This window comes from Corvus kubaryi, unplaced genomic scaffold (genome assembly GCF_017639235.1).
Source record: "Corvus kubaryi isolate FWS band 111438036 unplaced genomic scaffold, C.kubaryi_AGA036_p1.0 75, whole genome shotgun sequence".
NCBI lineage: Eukaryota > Metazoa > Chordata > Aves > Passeriformes > Corvidae > Corvus > Corvus kubaryi.
Genome location: NW_024582062.1, coordinates 486930 through 498631, shown reverse-complemented (window position 1 = coordinate 498631; position 11702 = coordinate 486930). Strand labels below are relative to the sequence as shown.

The 11702-nt window shown below is 48.6% G+C and overlaps 1 protein-coding gene across 8 annotated transcripts; it reads left to right on the top strand.

The window, feature by feature from the left end:
- The first annotated feature begins 177 nt into the window (after positions 1-177).
- On the top strand, positions 178-11331 carry MTHFR (methylenetetrahydrofolate reductase). Of its 8 annotated transcripts, none has more exons than XM_042051419.1 (13): positions 183-287; positions 954-1018; positions 2785-3036; positions 4141-4379; positions 4676-4786; positions 4955-5148; positions 6063-6313; positions 7039-7173; positions 7441-7621; positions 8004-8186; positions 9544-9645; positions 9867-9986; positions 10481-11331. In XM_042051419.1, exons 3-13 carry the CDS (start codon positions 2795-2797, stop codon positions 10676-10678), a joined length of 1956 nt encoding a protein of 651 aa, XP_041907353.1. In that variant the 5' UTR covers positions 183-287; positions 954-1018; positions 2785-2794; the 3' UTR covers positions 10679-11331. The 8 variants fall into 8 exon arrangements, 7 of the variants coding, with proteins under 7 accessions (XP_041907354.1, XP_041907353.1, XP_041907350.1 ...); XM_042051416.1 differs by having other exon boundaries at positions 2616-3036; XM_042051420.1 differs by lacking the exon at positions 954-1018 and having other exon boundaries at positions 180-287.
- Positions 11332-11702: the final 371 nt, after the last annotated feature.

Below are 11702 nucleotides of genomic sequence, written 5' to 3'. Positions count from 1 at the left end.
CCCGACCGCGCCCCCGCCCTGCCGCGCCCCCGTCCCTCTCCCGGCAGCGTTTCCGCAGCCCCGCCTGGCTCCGCCCTGGCCCCGCTCCCGCAGCCCCGCCGGTCCCGCCTCGTCGGCCCGCTCTAGCCGCGCCCTCGAGGCCTCGCCAGGCCCTGCCGCTGCAGCCCCGCCCCGCGGCGCCATGTCGGGTGAGGGCAGCCGCGGGGCCCCACGTGACCCGCCCGGCCGCGGCCGCCCTTGAAGTACGGCGGGCGGGCGGCCCGCACAGCGCTCGGTGCCGGTCGCAGGTGAGCGGGGTCCGGGAACGGGGGTCCTATCGCTACCCCAGCGCCAGGGATTCCCCGCGTCGGGTCTGTCTGCCGGCTGCTGCGGGCCGGGCCGTGCTCTCGGCGAGGTCAGCTGAAGTGAAGGGGCGATCGAGCTGCAGTGACCTGCCTGGCCCCGACCCTCCCCCCCGGTACCAGGGACTGCAGGTGCTGCTGCTCCCCTTCTCACCCGGCGGCCCACGGGGGTGGCAGGCTCCCTCCGGCCCTTCCCCCCGGCTGTCCCTGTGGACGAGCCGCTGCTCCATTAGCCGTTCCAGCGGTGGGCGTAGCCGCGGCCCCCTGAGATGCCCGCCCGGCTGTCAGCCTGATGCCGTGGCCCTGGAGCAGCCCCGTGAAGCGTGTGCACCCTGTGTGAAGCGTGCATCTGGTGCAGCCGACTTCAGTCTTGAGGGTAAAACTGAGCTTAGGGGGAGGCAGACTCCACGCTGTGTGTGTTGGTGTCAGCTCAGGGCTGGAAGGAGTTTGAATACCACCAGCATCATAAAAACACAGCAGGTGCATCCATGCTGAGCATCAGCAGTGTGCTGAGCCACGGATCTTTGAACTCTGCAATGTGGCCAAGACAGGTGCAGGAGTGTTGACAGATGTTAAAAATTGTCTTACTTTTTTGCTGTTCTTCTTGTTTAGGCTTATCTTTTTTCTCTTTGCAATAACTAGCAGTATCTGCCAGCAAATCTGTGATGCATATCATGGTAAGAAAATTGTTCCAAATGCTGCCTGTAGACAAAAATCTAAGTGGGCCTTTCCCCTGTCTTCATGATTTGATATTGACAGCAAGATAGGGGCCTTTCCTCAACAGCAAGTCTCATTTTGTAGAGACATAAAGACATGAACCTTTTTTCTATGTGATGGGTGTTAAATCTCAAGCCAGAAAACAAAGCTCCTTTGATTTGCCTACAGTGCTGTGCCATGCTTGCTAGGAATGAGACATTGGGAGTTGACAGCACATGATTGTGAGCCACTAGCTTGATCACAAACACATGCTTGGGGATAATTCTCCCAGATTAGTGTATGTGGATGTCAGGCAAAGTTGCCTGAGCTTGGTCAGGGCTGTCACTGTGTGCCCAGTTGGTTTTGCTTCACTTCTCAGTAGGTCTGTGCTGCTGATTTTTACCACAGCCGCTATGTTGGTACACAAGAGATCTAAGGCTCCTAGTTCCTCTTGGCAGCAGAAGGCCTGTGCTTCTTTCTCACATCTCCTGCCAGCTGGAGAGGTTCCTCAGGTGGTAAAACTAGACTTTCTCCCAAAGGGTTTGGCAACTCAAGTGTAAACAGTAGAAGACAAGTTCAAAGTCTTCTTGGCTGAACTAAACCCACAGAGCTTATGATAAGGACTGAGTGTGTGCTGGCTCACACAACTGCTTCCTCCAAAACAAGCGCCAAGTTATGTAATGCTTGGACAACATGCTGCTTCCCAGTGACAATTTTAAGTTTTGGCAGGTACTAAAGCAAATAACGCAGATCTAAATTTTGTGGTAGCTCTCCCGTAACTGTCTGTAATCCCTACCTCATTTTAAAGGCACAGGATGGGACATTTTGCGAAGCTAAGTGGAGTTGGGTATCCTAAACCTACTTTTACCACTGACTTGCAGTGCTGTTTTGCTTTCTGTAAAGCCAAGCAAGCACAGCTGATCTTGTTGCAAGGCAGTGAGATGAGGATGGTCTCTGCTGGCCTTGTTTCCAAGCAGCCACAATTAGTGACAAAGGGAATAGTGTATCTGGTAAAGAGTTAGTTGTGTGCAATGGGACTGGCACAGACGACAGTTGTCTGTGGAGATGGTGTGTCTTGTAGAGAAGGCTAATGTTTGGAATTGGAGCCGTGATGCCAGCAAAGAAAACAAAGGACAGTTTGTGGGGGTGGCCTGGTCAGAGTGGATTCTGTATTTTGTTTCTGAGGTAGCAATACTTTGTGCATTCTTGAGTACCTGCCCCATTAGCACTCACTTTCCGACCTACACTGTAAAGCAGTGCTGCCTTTTGGGAACAAACAGAGTGGAAGCTCTGAAGATGGATACAGTCCAAGAAGCAGCTGCAGTAGACAAAAAAAACTTTCTGCTGGCATTCCCAGCCCAAGGCTATAGGATGACAGAGACCATCACCTAATTCACATGGGCATCCTGGCTTGCTGAGTTGTAATCAGGGCAAAAGTGATGTTGACCTGACTCTTCTGAGAGCCAGATTTGACCCAGCAGGCACCAGAGGAGCTGCATCAAAGTGGCATGAAGCCAAGTGCTGTATTACTTCTCTCAGCACTATCTAAACATATGCTTTTTATTGTGTTTTTGCCAGATCCCCCACTACAGCTTACAGTGAAAGCTGGCAAAAGGGACTCCTTGATGGAGTGAGGAATGCTGGGTCTTTGCATAGGCTTCTTTTATCATCTGCTGCCCACCCCAGCAGTACCTGCTCCTTGCAGAGACCCGTGTGCCGACCATACTCCTTCTGCTCCACTCTCCAGAGCTCTCACCATGGTTAATGAGACCCAACACACCTGCAGTGCCAGTTCCAGCTCCAGGTCTGATGGCGGCAGCAGCAGTGGAAGCGAGAGCTCTAAGGACAACTCGCGCTGCTCTACCCCTGTCCTTGATGCTGACCGACATGAGCGGCTGCGGGACAAGATGCGCCGCCGGCAGGATGCTGGAGACAAGTGGTTCTCCCTGGAGTTCTTCCCTCCACGCACAGCCAATGCTGCTGTCAATCTCATCTCCAGGTGAGCGCTGCAGGGTAGGAGAGGGGAGAGGGGAAGTATCTGTGGTGGAGGGCAGGGAAATAGCTAATGAGGCAGGCTCTGCCCCATGCTCTGTCTCCCCTTCCAGGTGACGAAGCAGGTAATGGGGCGGTGCTTTCCTGCTGAGGAGGGTAATGGACACCAGGTAACTTGTCTTCCTTGGAGGCCCTGAAGAGTTAAGTGTCACGGTGGGATTACTGAGGGGCCAGGCTGTTTCCCCTCTCCCATGCCCTGGGAAGATGGAGTAACCCCAATGCCATGTTCTGGGTCTGAAGCACAATGCTGGGGCAGAAAAGTACCTACTAAAAGCAGAAAGTATTCCTTGATGGACAGTGTGCCAAAATCTCTGAAACAGATTCCACTTCCTTTCAATATTCATCTGGACACTATGGTTTGTGCCTCAGTATTACAGTTTCAGCCTCTGACAGAGGTGTCCCCATCTACATACTAAATGAAAGCTGATAGGTCTCAGCAGAGCTAGGAGTTATTCCGGAGCCCCAGGAGCCACCATGTACTTACCTGGAGGAGAAGAGGGTATTTCATAATTCTTTTTGTAATTGCTGTATGCCAATGCCATATGTTAAACAGAAGGGCCTGTTCCACCTTGGAGGAGAAGAGAGACGAGTTAGGGAAGCCCTTGTCTTCTCTTTTAGGCACACTTAGGAGCACAACAGAGTTCTGGTCTATCTTTTTGTATTTGTGGCCTCTACAGTTTGAGCTGGCAACAGGGGGCTGCAGCATAGTCTACCATCTCAAAAGGAATGGGACTTGCATTGCTGTCTGTCAGAAGCTGTACCAGTCTATTAGAGCTTGAAGGGAGAAAGTTTGTTGTACAGAGAACACCTCAGTTGCCTCTTCTTCAAAGAGATTGTAAGCTCTTCTCCATAGAGCCTTAAAGGACGGCTTTCCTTATTTACATCAGCCACTTGCTAAACTCTTAGTGCAACACTTTTATGGTCTATACTGTTGCTGTCATCCAAGCTCTCTCTGCCTGCTGCTGGCATTCTAGCAGTGAGCAAGATATTCCAGGCATAAGGAGGGGATTTGGCTACCTGGTGTAGGCTAACACAGCTCTAAACCCCACAGGTTTGACCGCATGGGAGCAGGTGGTCCCCTTTTCATTGATGTGACGTGGCACCCTGCAGGGGACCCAGGATCTGACAAGGAAACCTCTTCCATGATTACTGCCAACACTGCAGTCAACTACTGTGGCCTGGAGACCATCCTGCATATGACATGCTGCAACCAGACCAAGGATGACATCACAGGGCATCTGCAGAAGGCCAAGCGGCTTGGGTTGAAGAACATCATGGCACTCCGTGGAGGTGAATCCTTCTGTCCTGTGATGTGTAGTGTGGAGCCTGTGCTGCTGTGGTGTTCAATTCCAGGGTAAAAACAGAGAAGTAAGATTTAGGGGCTCCTTCTGCAGGAATTAAATGCTGACACTGTGTTTCTTAGCAGTCCCTCCAGCTCAAGGGCAGACAAAACCAGTCCATAGGTAAAACTGCAGATTTGGGAGTTCATCTCTGTCTTTCTTTTGATAGCAGGAGGTTTTTACAGAACTAGCAGATCGTAGTTCAGCAAACAGTTGGAGAGAGCTATGGATTTGTTCTCTTTTCAGATCCTGCTGGTGAGGAATGGGAGGAAGAAGTAGATGGCTTCAACTATGCTGTTGACCTGGTTAAGCATATTCGCAATGAATTTGATGATTACTTTGACATCTGTGTGGCAGGTAAATGGCTTCTATTGCAGAGTGTGCAGTAGGGTCTGAGACAGGGAAATCAGCTCAGCAGTCCCTCCCTGGACCTGGGCTGTGACAGTACAATCAGATTGGATACTTCCTAATTTCTGCATGTTGTCCTCACCACATTTTTCATTTTTTCTCGTCTTCTCCCCAAAGGCTACCCCAAGGGTCATCCTGAAGCAGAGAGCTATGAGGCAGACCTGAGGCACCTGAAGGAGAAAGTCTTTGCTGGAGCAGACTTCATCATTACGCAGCTTTTCTTCCGACCAGAAACCTTTCTCAAGTTCATGAAGGATTGTCAAGCCATTGGCATCACCTGCCCCATTATTCCTGGCATCTTCCCTATACAGGTGAAATCCAGTAATTTGGATTTGGGGAGGTAATGAGGATCTAGGGTGTTAGGTGTTTGTGGGTCAGGGCCTCAGAGAGGTCTGTAAATATCCTCCACAAAATTTCAGGGAAGAGAGAGTGCTGAATGTAATGCCTTAGGACTTCAGCTTTTATATTTTTCTTATATTTGTAGTTCAGTAATTCTTTAGTGTATAATTCTAAACTCCATATAGACTGTTAGCTACTGTTCTCCCATTTTGGTCAGACAAAACAATTCCTCTCTAGGCCTGAAACTCAAGGACACCTTACTGTCTCAGGCCCCGAGAAATGTAAACAGAAGTGAGTTGGGGGGAGCACACTTGGGGTAAATGACTTCATTACCTGAAGCTGTAATTGGAGGATTAACCCTGATATGCAAATGGACCAAACTTATAAAAGTATGAAAACCCCGTGACCCATTGGCCATTTTGGGTGTAGCCCCTGGGTGGGCTTTGTCTGCCCTAATGCACCTGAAGGCCCTTCAATAAATATAACTGCTTCTTATTCTCTTAATTTTGTCTAGCCTCTGTTTTTAGGTAGTCCCACAAGGCATCAAATGTGATAAATTTGTAGGTGGTTTGCCAAATTAAACTCTTAGGCAGCTAATAAGCTGAAAAGGTTTCTTGTGCCCATATGGCAAAAAGGGATATAAAAGCACAATGGCCTGCCAGTCCTGAGGTCACTCTCAGCATGCTGGGCTCAGGCAAGGCCTTGGGGAGAAATCACCTAAAGTGACATGACTTGGACAGTGTTACCATCCTAGAGATGGGGCCTGGGAATAGACTCCAGGAGCCCCAGTTCTAAATCTCCTGCCACAAAATTGGGATCAAGTACCTGTGTTACTGGGATGGCAAAAAAGGGTCTTGGAAAAATGACAATCTGCATCCTCATCCAGGGTTACCACTCTCTGCGCCAGCTGGTGAAACTCTCCAAGCTGGAAGTGCCTCAGGAAATCAAAGATGTGATTGAACCCATCAAGGACAACGATGCAGCTATCCGGAACTACGGGGTGGAGCTGGCAGTGTCCATGTGCCGGGAGCTGCTGGACAGTGGAATGGTGCACGGGCTCCACTTTTACACCCTCAATCGGGAAGTGGCTACGACTGAAGTCCTGAAGCGCCTGGGCATATGGAAAGAGGACCCCAGGTGAGCAGAATGTGTTGGCTTCTGTTAGTTCCACTTTCCCATCCATCCATCCACGGAAGGTACAAACGATGGATGGGTTAATACCTCTACTCTCCTTTTTTCCTTTTTCTTTTTTTTTTCTCTTTTATCACCTTTTTTGCATTTAGTAGTTCACCCTTCCCACATATCTCCAACAAAAGCTGGGAGGAATAGAGGGGACAGCCAAAGGAGGAGTTTGTTTTAGTCAAGTAGCTTTAAAGTAGCTATTCTGGGACTTCAAAAACACAGAGCTTAGAGCTGCCACTTGGAAGAAGCATGTCTTTGATGCTTACAGGCTAGGGCTATACTCCCAGTGTGGATTTCTAGGGTTCTCTGCAGCTGAGAAAGGGAATGTGGACTCCTCTCTGAGTCCACAGACAAGAGGAAGCAAAGGAAAATTGACAGCTGTTTTTTATTTTCCCTTGAAGTAGCTTCCCATAGTGCTTTGCCCTTACCTTTTCCAATTTCAGGTGTCAGTCCTTTACCTTAACATTAAATAGACCCCTACTGAGCATCCTGTGAGGGAACTGAGTAGGAAATATTTTCCATAAAGGAAGAAGAGTTTCCTGTCCTACTTCTTGACAAACAGAACTCTTCTCACCCCCTGTTATTTCTCCCCAGGGGCAAATTGCACCATGGGAAAGGCTTCCAGCCTTTAGTGGAAAGTCAGCAGAGGAACTGTGTTAACATCTGCTCGTCCCATGCAGGCGGCCTCTTCCCTGGGCAGTCAGCGCTCACCCCAAGAGAAGAGTGGAAGATGTCCGGCCAATCTTCTGGGCCTCCAGGCCGAAGAGTTACATCTATCGAACTCAAGAGTGGGATGACTTCCCCAATGGCCGATGGTAAGCTGTCACCTGCAGTAAGGCAGAGCTGCAGTAGGAAAGCCCGGTGTCCTGAGCACACTTTAGGAGGCTTCGTAACAAGGTGGTTCCCCATTGCTTGGATTTGAGTGAGGTGAGGCAAATGGCGCCAAGATGTTGAGACTTTTGGTGTCTAGGTGGGGTTTTGTTGTGTACTTCTCTTGGTGGTTGGCTGTCTTCCTGCATCACCAAATCAACTCATCTTTCTCAGTGACTTCAATTCTGACTTCAGTTCTTCTCCTCTTACAGGGGTAACTCCTCCTCTCCAGCTTTTGGGGAACTGAAGGACTATTACCTCTTCTACCTGAAGAGCAAGTCTCCTCGGGAGGAGCTTCTGAAGATGTGGGGAGAAGAACTTACTTGTGAGGAAAGTGTCTTTGAGGTGTTCACATGTTACATCACTGGAGAACCCAACAGGAATGGGTACAAGGTGAGAGCCCATGAAGGGATGGTCAGTGTGGCACAAACAGTAGTGCACATTTCCTCTGCTACCACACTGTTCTTCTAAAGAAGAATTGGCACTTCTGTATCCAAAAGGATTTGCTGGCACACTGGTTGAAGGGGGCCCAGCAGCCAGAGCTAGAGCTCAGCATAAAAGGAAAGGTGCTACAGTATGACAGGACCAGTATCAATTGACTTCAGCAGTCATTCTTACAGTTGAGCATATCCTAACCCTTGAACCAAACATGGGAATTCTCTCCTGAAGCAGGTATGTTTGAGACCATTAAGGCACTCCTGAGTTCCTTCAACATCCAGATGGTAATCAAAGGGTTATTAGATCCATTGTGAGCCATCATTTCTCCTCATGGTAGGTTACGTGTATGCCTTGGAATGATGACCCTCTTGCTACTGAAACCAACCTTCTGAAGGACCAACTGGAGAAGGTCAACAGACGAGGAATCCTGACCATTAACTCCCAGCCAAACATCAATGGCAAACCATCCACAGACCCCATTGTAGGCTGGGGGCCCAGTGGAGGTTATGTTTTCCAAAAGGTACTGTATTACTCTGGGCCAGGCAGTAAAGAGTTATGACCCAGTTTGGTCTTTGTTAGGTTGGGAGGTCCCAGGCTTACATCCACATAATCTTTCTGCCTGCTCCTTATCTTAATGCGTTCTTGGTGAGATGAGGCAAAGCTCCTTTGGTATCTTAAGAGCCACAATGCCATCTCTATGGCTGACTTCACAGCTGTTTTCCCCCACCTCAAAACATCTACTGAACATCTGTAGAGTTTCATGGTTTTACTCTCAGCAAGTAATTATTGGTAACTTATTTCTAGAGCAGGGCTGTGACATTTTATTTATACACATGTGCCTGCCCCCTGCATCTGATTCAGTGATGCACAAAGCACCCAGATTTTTCATAAAATGGGAATCAGTGAGGTAGTATCTCTACCACCCAGCATCTCATGGTGGTAAAGGGGTATTTAAAAATTTCCTCTGTCCTTCTGTAAGGCAGAGTTCTCCACACTTGCCCCCAGCCCATGCACTATGCTGTGCTGTTCGGACAACTGTCACATTCCTTCCCTGGCCTGCAAGCAGTCGTGCCTGTCATGCCTGATTCCCACTGTCAGGCATTTCAGGCCCTAGAGCCTTGCCACTAATGGCTGTGATAGGAATATCCCATCAAGGTAAATGCCAGGGAAGTAGCTCATACTGGAAAAAAAAGCATCCTTGTTCAAAAGGGATCCAAACCAGTAAAGCCAGAGACCAGCAGATGGCAAATGCAGTTATGTTTTCAAAGGAAAAAATTCCCCTGAGGTGAGGGAAATCCATCATCTCACACAATAGCCAGGAAATGGGGGGAGGGAGAGCAGTTGTTTGGAGCAGCCAAGCACAGACAAGTACAGAATTTGGTTGTATAAGCACATAGGGAGAATTGTGAACAAAAGATGAGGACAGGGAGTGGTGCTTGGGACAGCCCAGCTGACACCCCTTGAGTTCTGCATTCACCAGGTTGGGCTGCCTTGGCAAGACACTGCTGTAAAATAAAGGTTAAGCTCAGGCTTCTTCCAAGCATTCTGGCACAGACTGCTTCCTTGTGCAGCAGTTGTGGTTACACTGGAGTTCATTCCAGCTTGTCTGCTTGTGTGGATGCAAAACAGGAAGCATGTAGCTTTCTTGAGTGCACTGTTCCTGGGCTGTTCCCTCTGCTCTCCCCAATTATTTTTTTACCTAGCTCGCTTACTAATTTGCTCTGCCCTTCGCTCAAGCCTGTGTAGTATGTGTTTCTGGGGATGAACGTACAAGGCAGCCCAGACTCGACAACTGTCCTTGTTTACCTGTATTTGTCTCAGTTCTGCTGTGATTTAAGGCTCTGATTCTCTTCTTCCTTCTCCATCCCTCCCTGCAGGCATACCTAGAGTTCTTCACCTCCAGTGAAATTGTCACAGCACTGCTCAAAGTGCTGAAGAAATACGAGTTGCGAGTGAACTACCACATTGTCAATGTCAAGGTAGGCTGTTATTCGCAGGACACTTTCCTTTCACCACCTTGGGAGAGAGACAAATACCAAATATTCAGACATGAGGGCTGATGAAGAGAAAGTAAAGCAAGTCAGCTGTGGTGTGCAGCAGCTGTCTGGTCCCTTAACAAGGAGAGTAAATACACTTTTTTCCAACTCACTCAGTCCCTCCACCAGAAGTTGCTTCAGAAAGGTTCTCCTTCCTTTGGCAGGGCCAGAACATCACCAATGCTCCAGATCTGCAACCCAATGCCGTCACCTGGGGCATCTTCCCGGGAAGAGAGATCATCCAGCCCACTGTGGTGGATCCTGTAAGCTTCCTCTCCTGGAAGGTGAGTCCTCCCTTCTGCTGGATACATTGCTGTGATGCCCTGGAAGTTCAGAGTGTCTAGTTTTGTTTTAGTCTCTGACAACCCTCACAGTTGACGGCTGTTGCTATATTGGCTTGCAGAGGTACAGGTCTTGCTCCTCCTGCTCTCTCAGCTCCAGCAAGAGTTGTTCCCAGGCACAAAGCACCCAGTAATGGGGATTGAGAGCCACTACTGTCACTGTACCAGGCCTCAAGAGTGCTGGACAGTGGCTTTTCCTCCCCTCTTACGCACACAGGGGCAGCATTGAGCCATCCATTGTACTGCAAATTTGTCTCCTTTCAGCTCTGGGCACATCCCACCGACTGGAAAGCACAAGGGTCCTTGCTCAATTCTTGCCATTTTTACTGAGAAGAAACAAGCCACATTAGGGCCAGTCATGTGTAACACTGGGTATCCTAAATTAAGTAACATGAAGATGTTACACAACTGCCAACTTTTTTTTGTTCCTGTGGCAGGATGAGGCCTTTGCACTGTGGATCGAGCAATGGGCCAAGCTGTATGAAGAGGAGTCACCCTCTCGCATGATCATCCAGTACATCCATGACAACTATTACTTGGTCAACCTGGTGGACAATGACTTCCCACTAGAAAACTGCCTCTGGCAGGTTGTGGAGGACACTTTTGAGCTATTGAACTCTCCAACTCAGCAGTGAAAATTATTCTTCTAATCTCTTACTTCCTCCTCCCCTCACTGACTTCGGGGAAAGCAGCAGCTCCTGTGCTGATCACACTCCTAAACCCAGTGACCACACTGGTGCTCTGACCTACCCACACTATGTGCTCTTCTGTCCCCAACACAAAGGCTCCCTGACTGCTCTTAATGAACAATAGCCAGAACTACCTGAACCTTTGAGCTGAGGCTCCAGACTAAGCCCAAAGGCCAGGGCTGCAGGATGAAGAGCTGCTAATCATGGTTATGCTAACTACAGTAACAGGAGAACACAAGCTTCTGGTAACTTTTGCACGCCAGAAATGCTGGCATGGGGACAGAAACACTCCTGTCAGCTGTACCTATGCAAGGGGATTATTTCAGCAATTACCAACCTGGAAAAGGTCAAATTGCTTTTATATTGCACTCCTAAAATGTATTTCTTCATAGTTGATCATCAGGCTCTTTTGCAGTCACTCCAGAAGAAGGTTCAAATTTTATTCCTAACTTTTCTCCTTGTACTATATTTTCTGTTTTCTTTTTAACAGGACTATGAATATCCATTCTGGATAAGACTAAGTAAGAATCACACTATTTCTAGATTATGTACAATAAAATACACACATACAAATGTCTCTTGTACTAGGCCATGCTCTAGCAGAGACTCATGTTTGCTAATTAATCACCTGGCACAAGGGAAAATTTTAAGAAAATCGATTGTTTCTGGGGCAGTTCTGCCTTCACTTTCAATGCATGCCCCACAGTATGGCCAAAGCTCCATGGTAGAGCAGAGAAAGCTTAAATTCTAGAATTTACCAAAAGCAACCACCTACACTATTTGGCTCAGTTCTGCAAGGTCACAGGAGTTGTAGGATCCTTTTCCAGTGCCTGTAGGGAAAGGTAAGCTTAGATCAGGAAAGATAACCTATCTTTCCTGGCCTAATGACTCTTAACAGCCTTAGGCCTAATGGCATTGGAATAAGGGGTTGGGGAAGCTACTGAGGCTCCTTTGTATACTTGACAATCCT

What these genes read in the sequence shown, in the direction of transcription:
- MTHFR (XM_042051417.1), top strand. Translation starts at nt 2,675, where the DNA reads ATGCTGGGTCTTTGCATAGGCTTCTTTTATCATCTGCTGCCCACCCCA. An exon ending in ATATGGAAAGAGGACCCCAG is followed by an intron (nt 6,314 to 7,038) that starts GTGAGCAGAATG and finishes CGTCCCATGCAG; the next exon opens with GCGGCCTCTTCCCTGGGCAG. An exon ending in CCAACAGGAATGGGTACAAG is followed by an intron (nt 7,622 to 8,003) that starts GTGAGAGCCCAT and finishes TCCTCATGGTAG; the next exon opens with GTTACGTGTATGCCTTGGAA.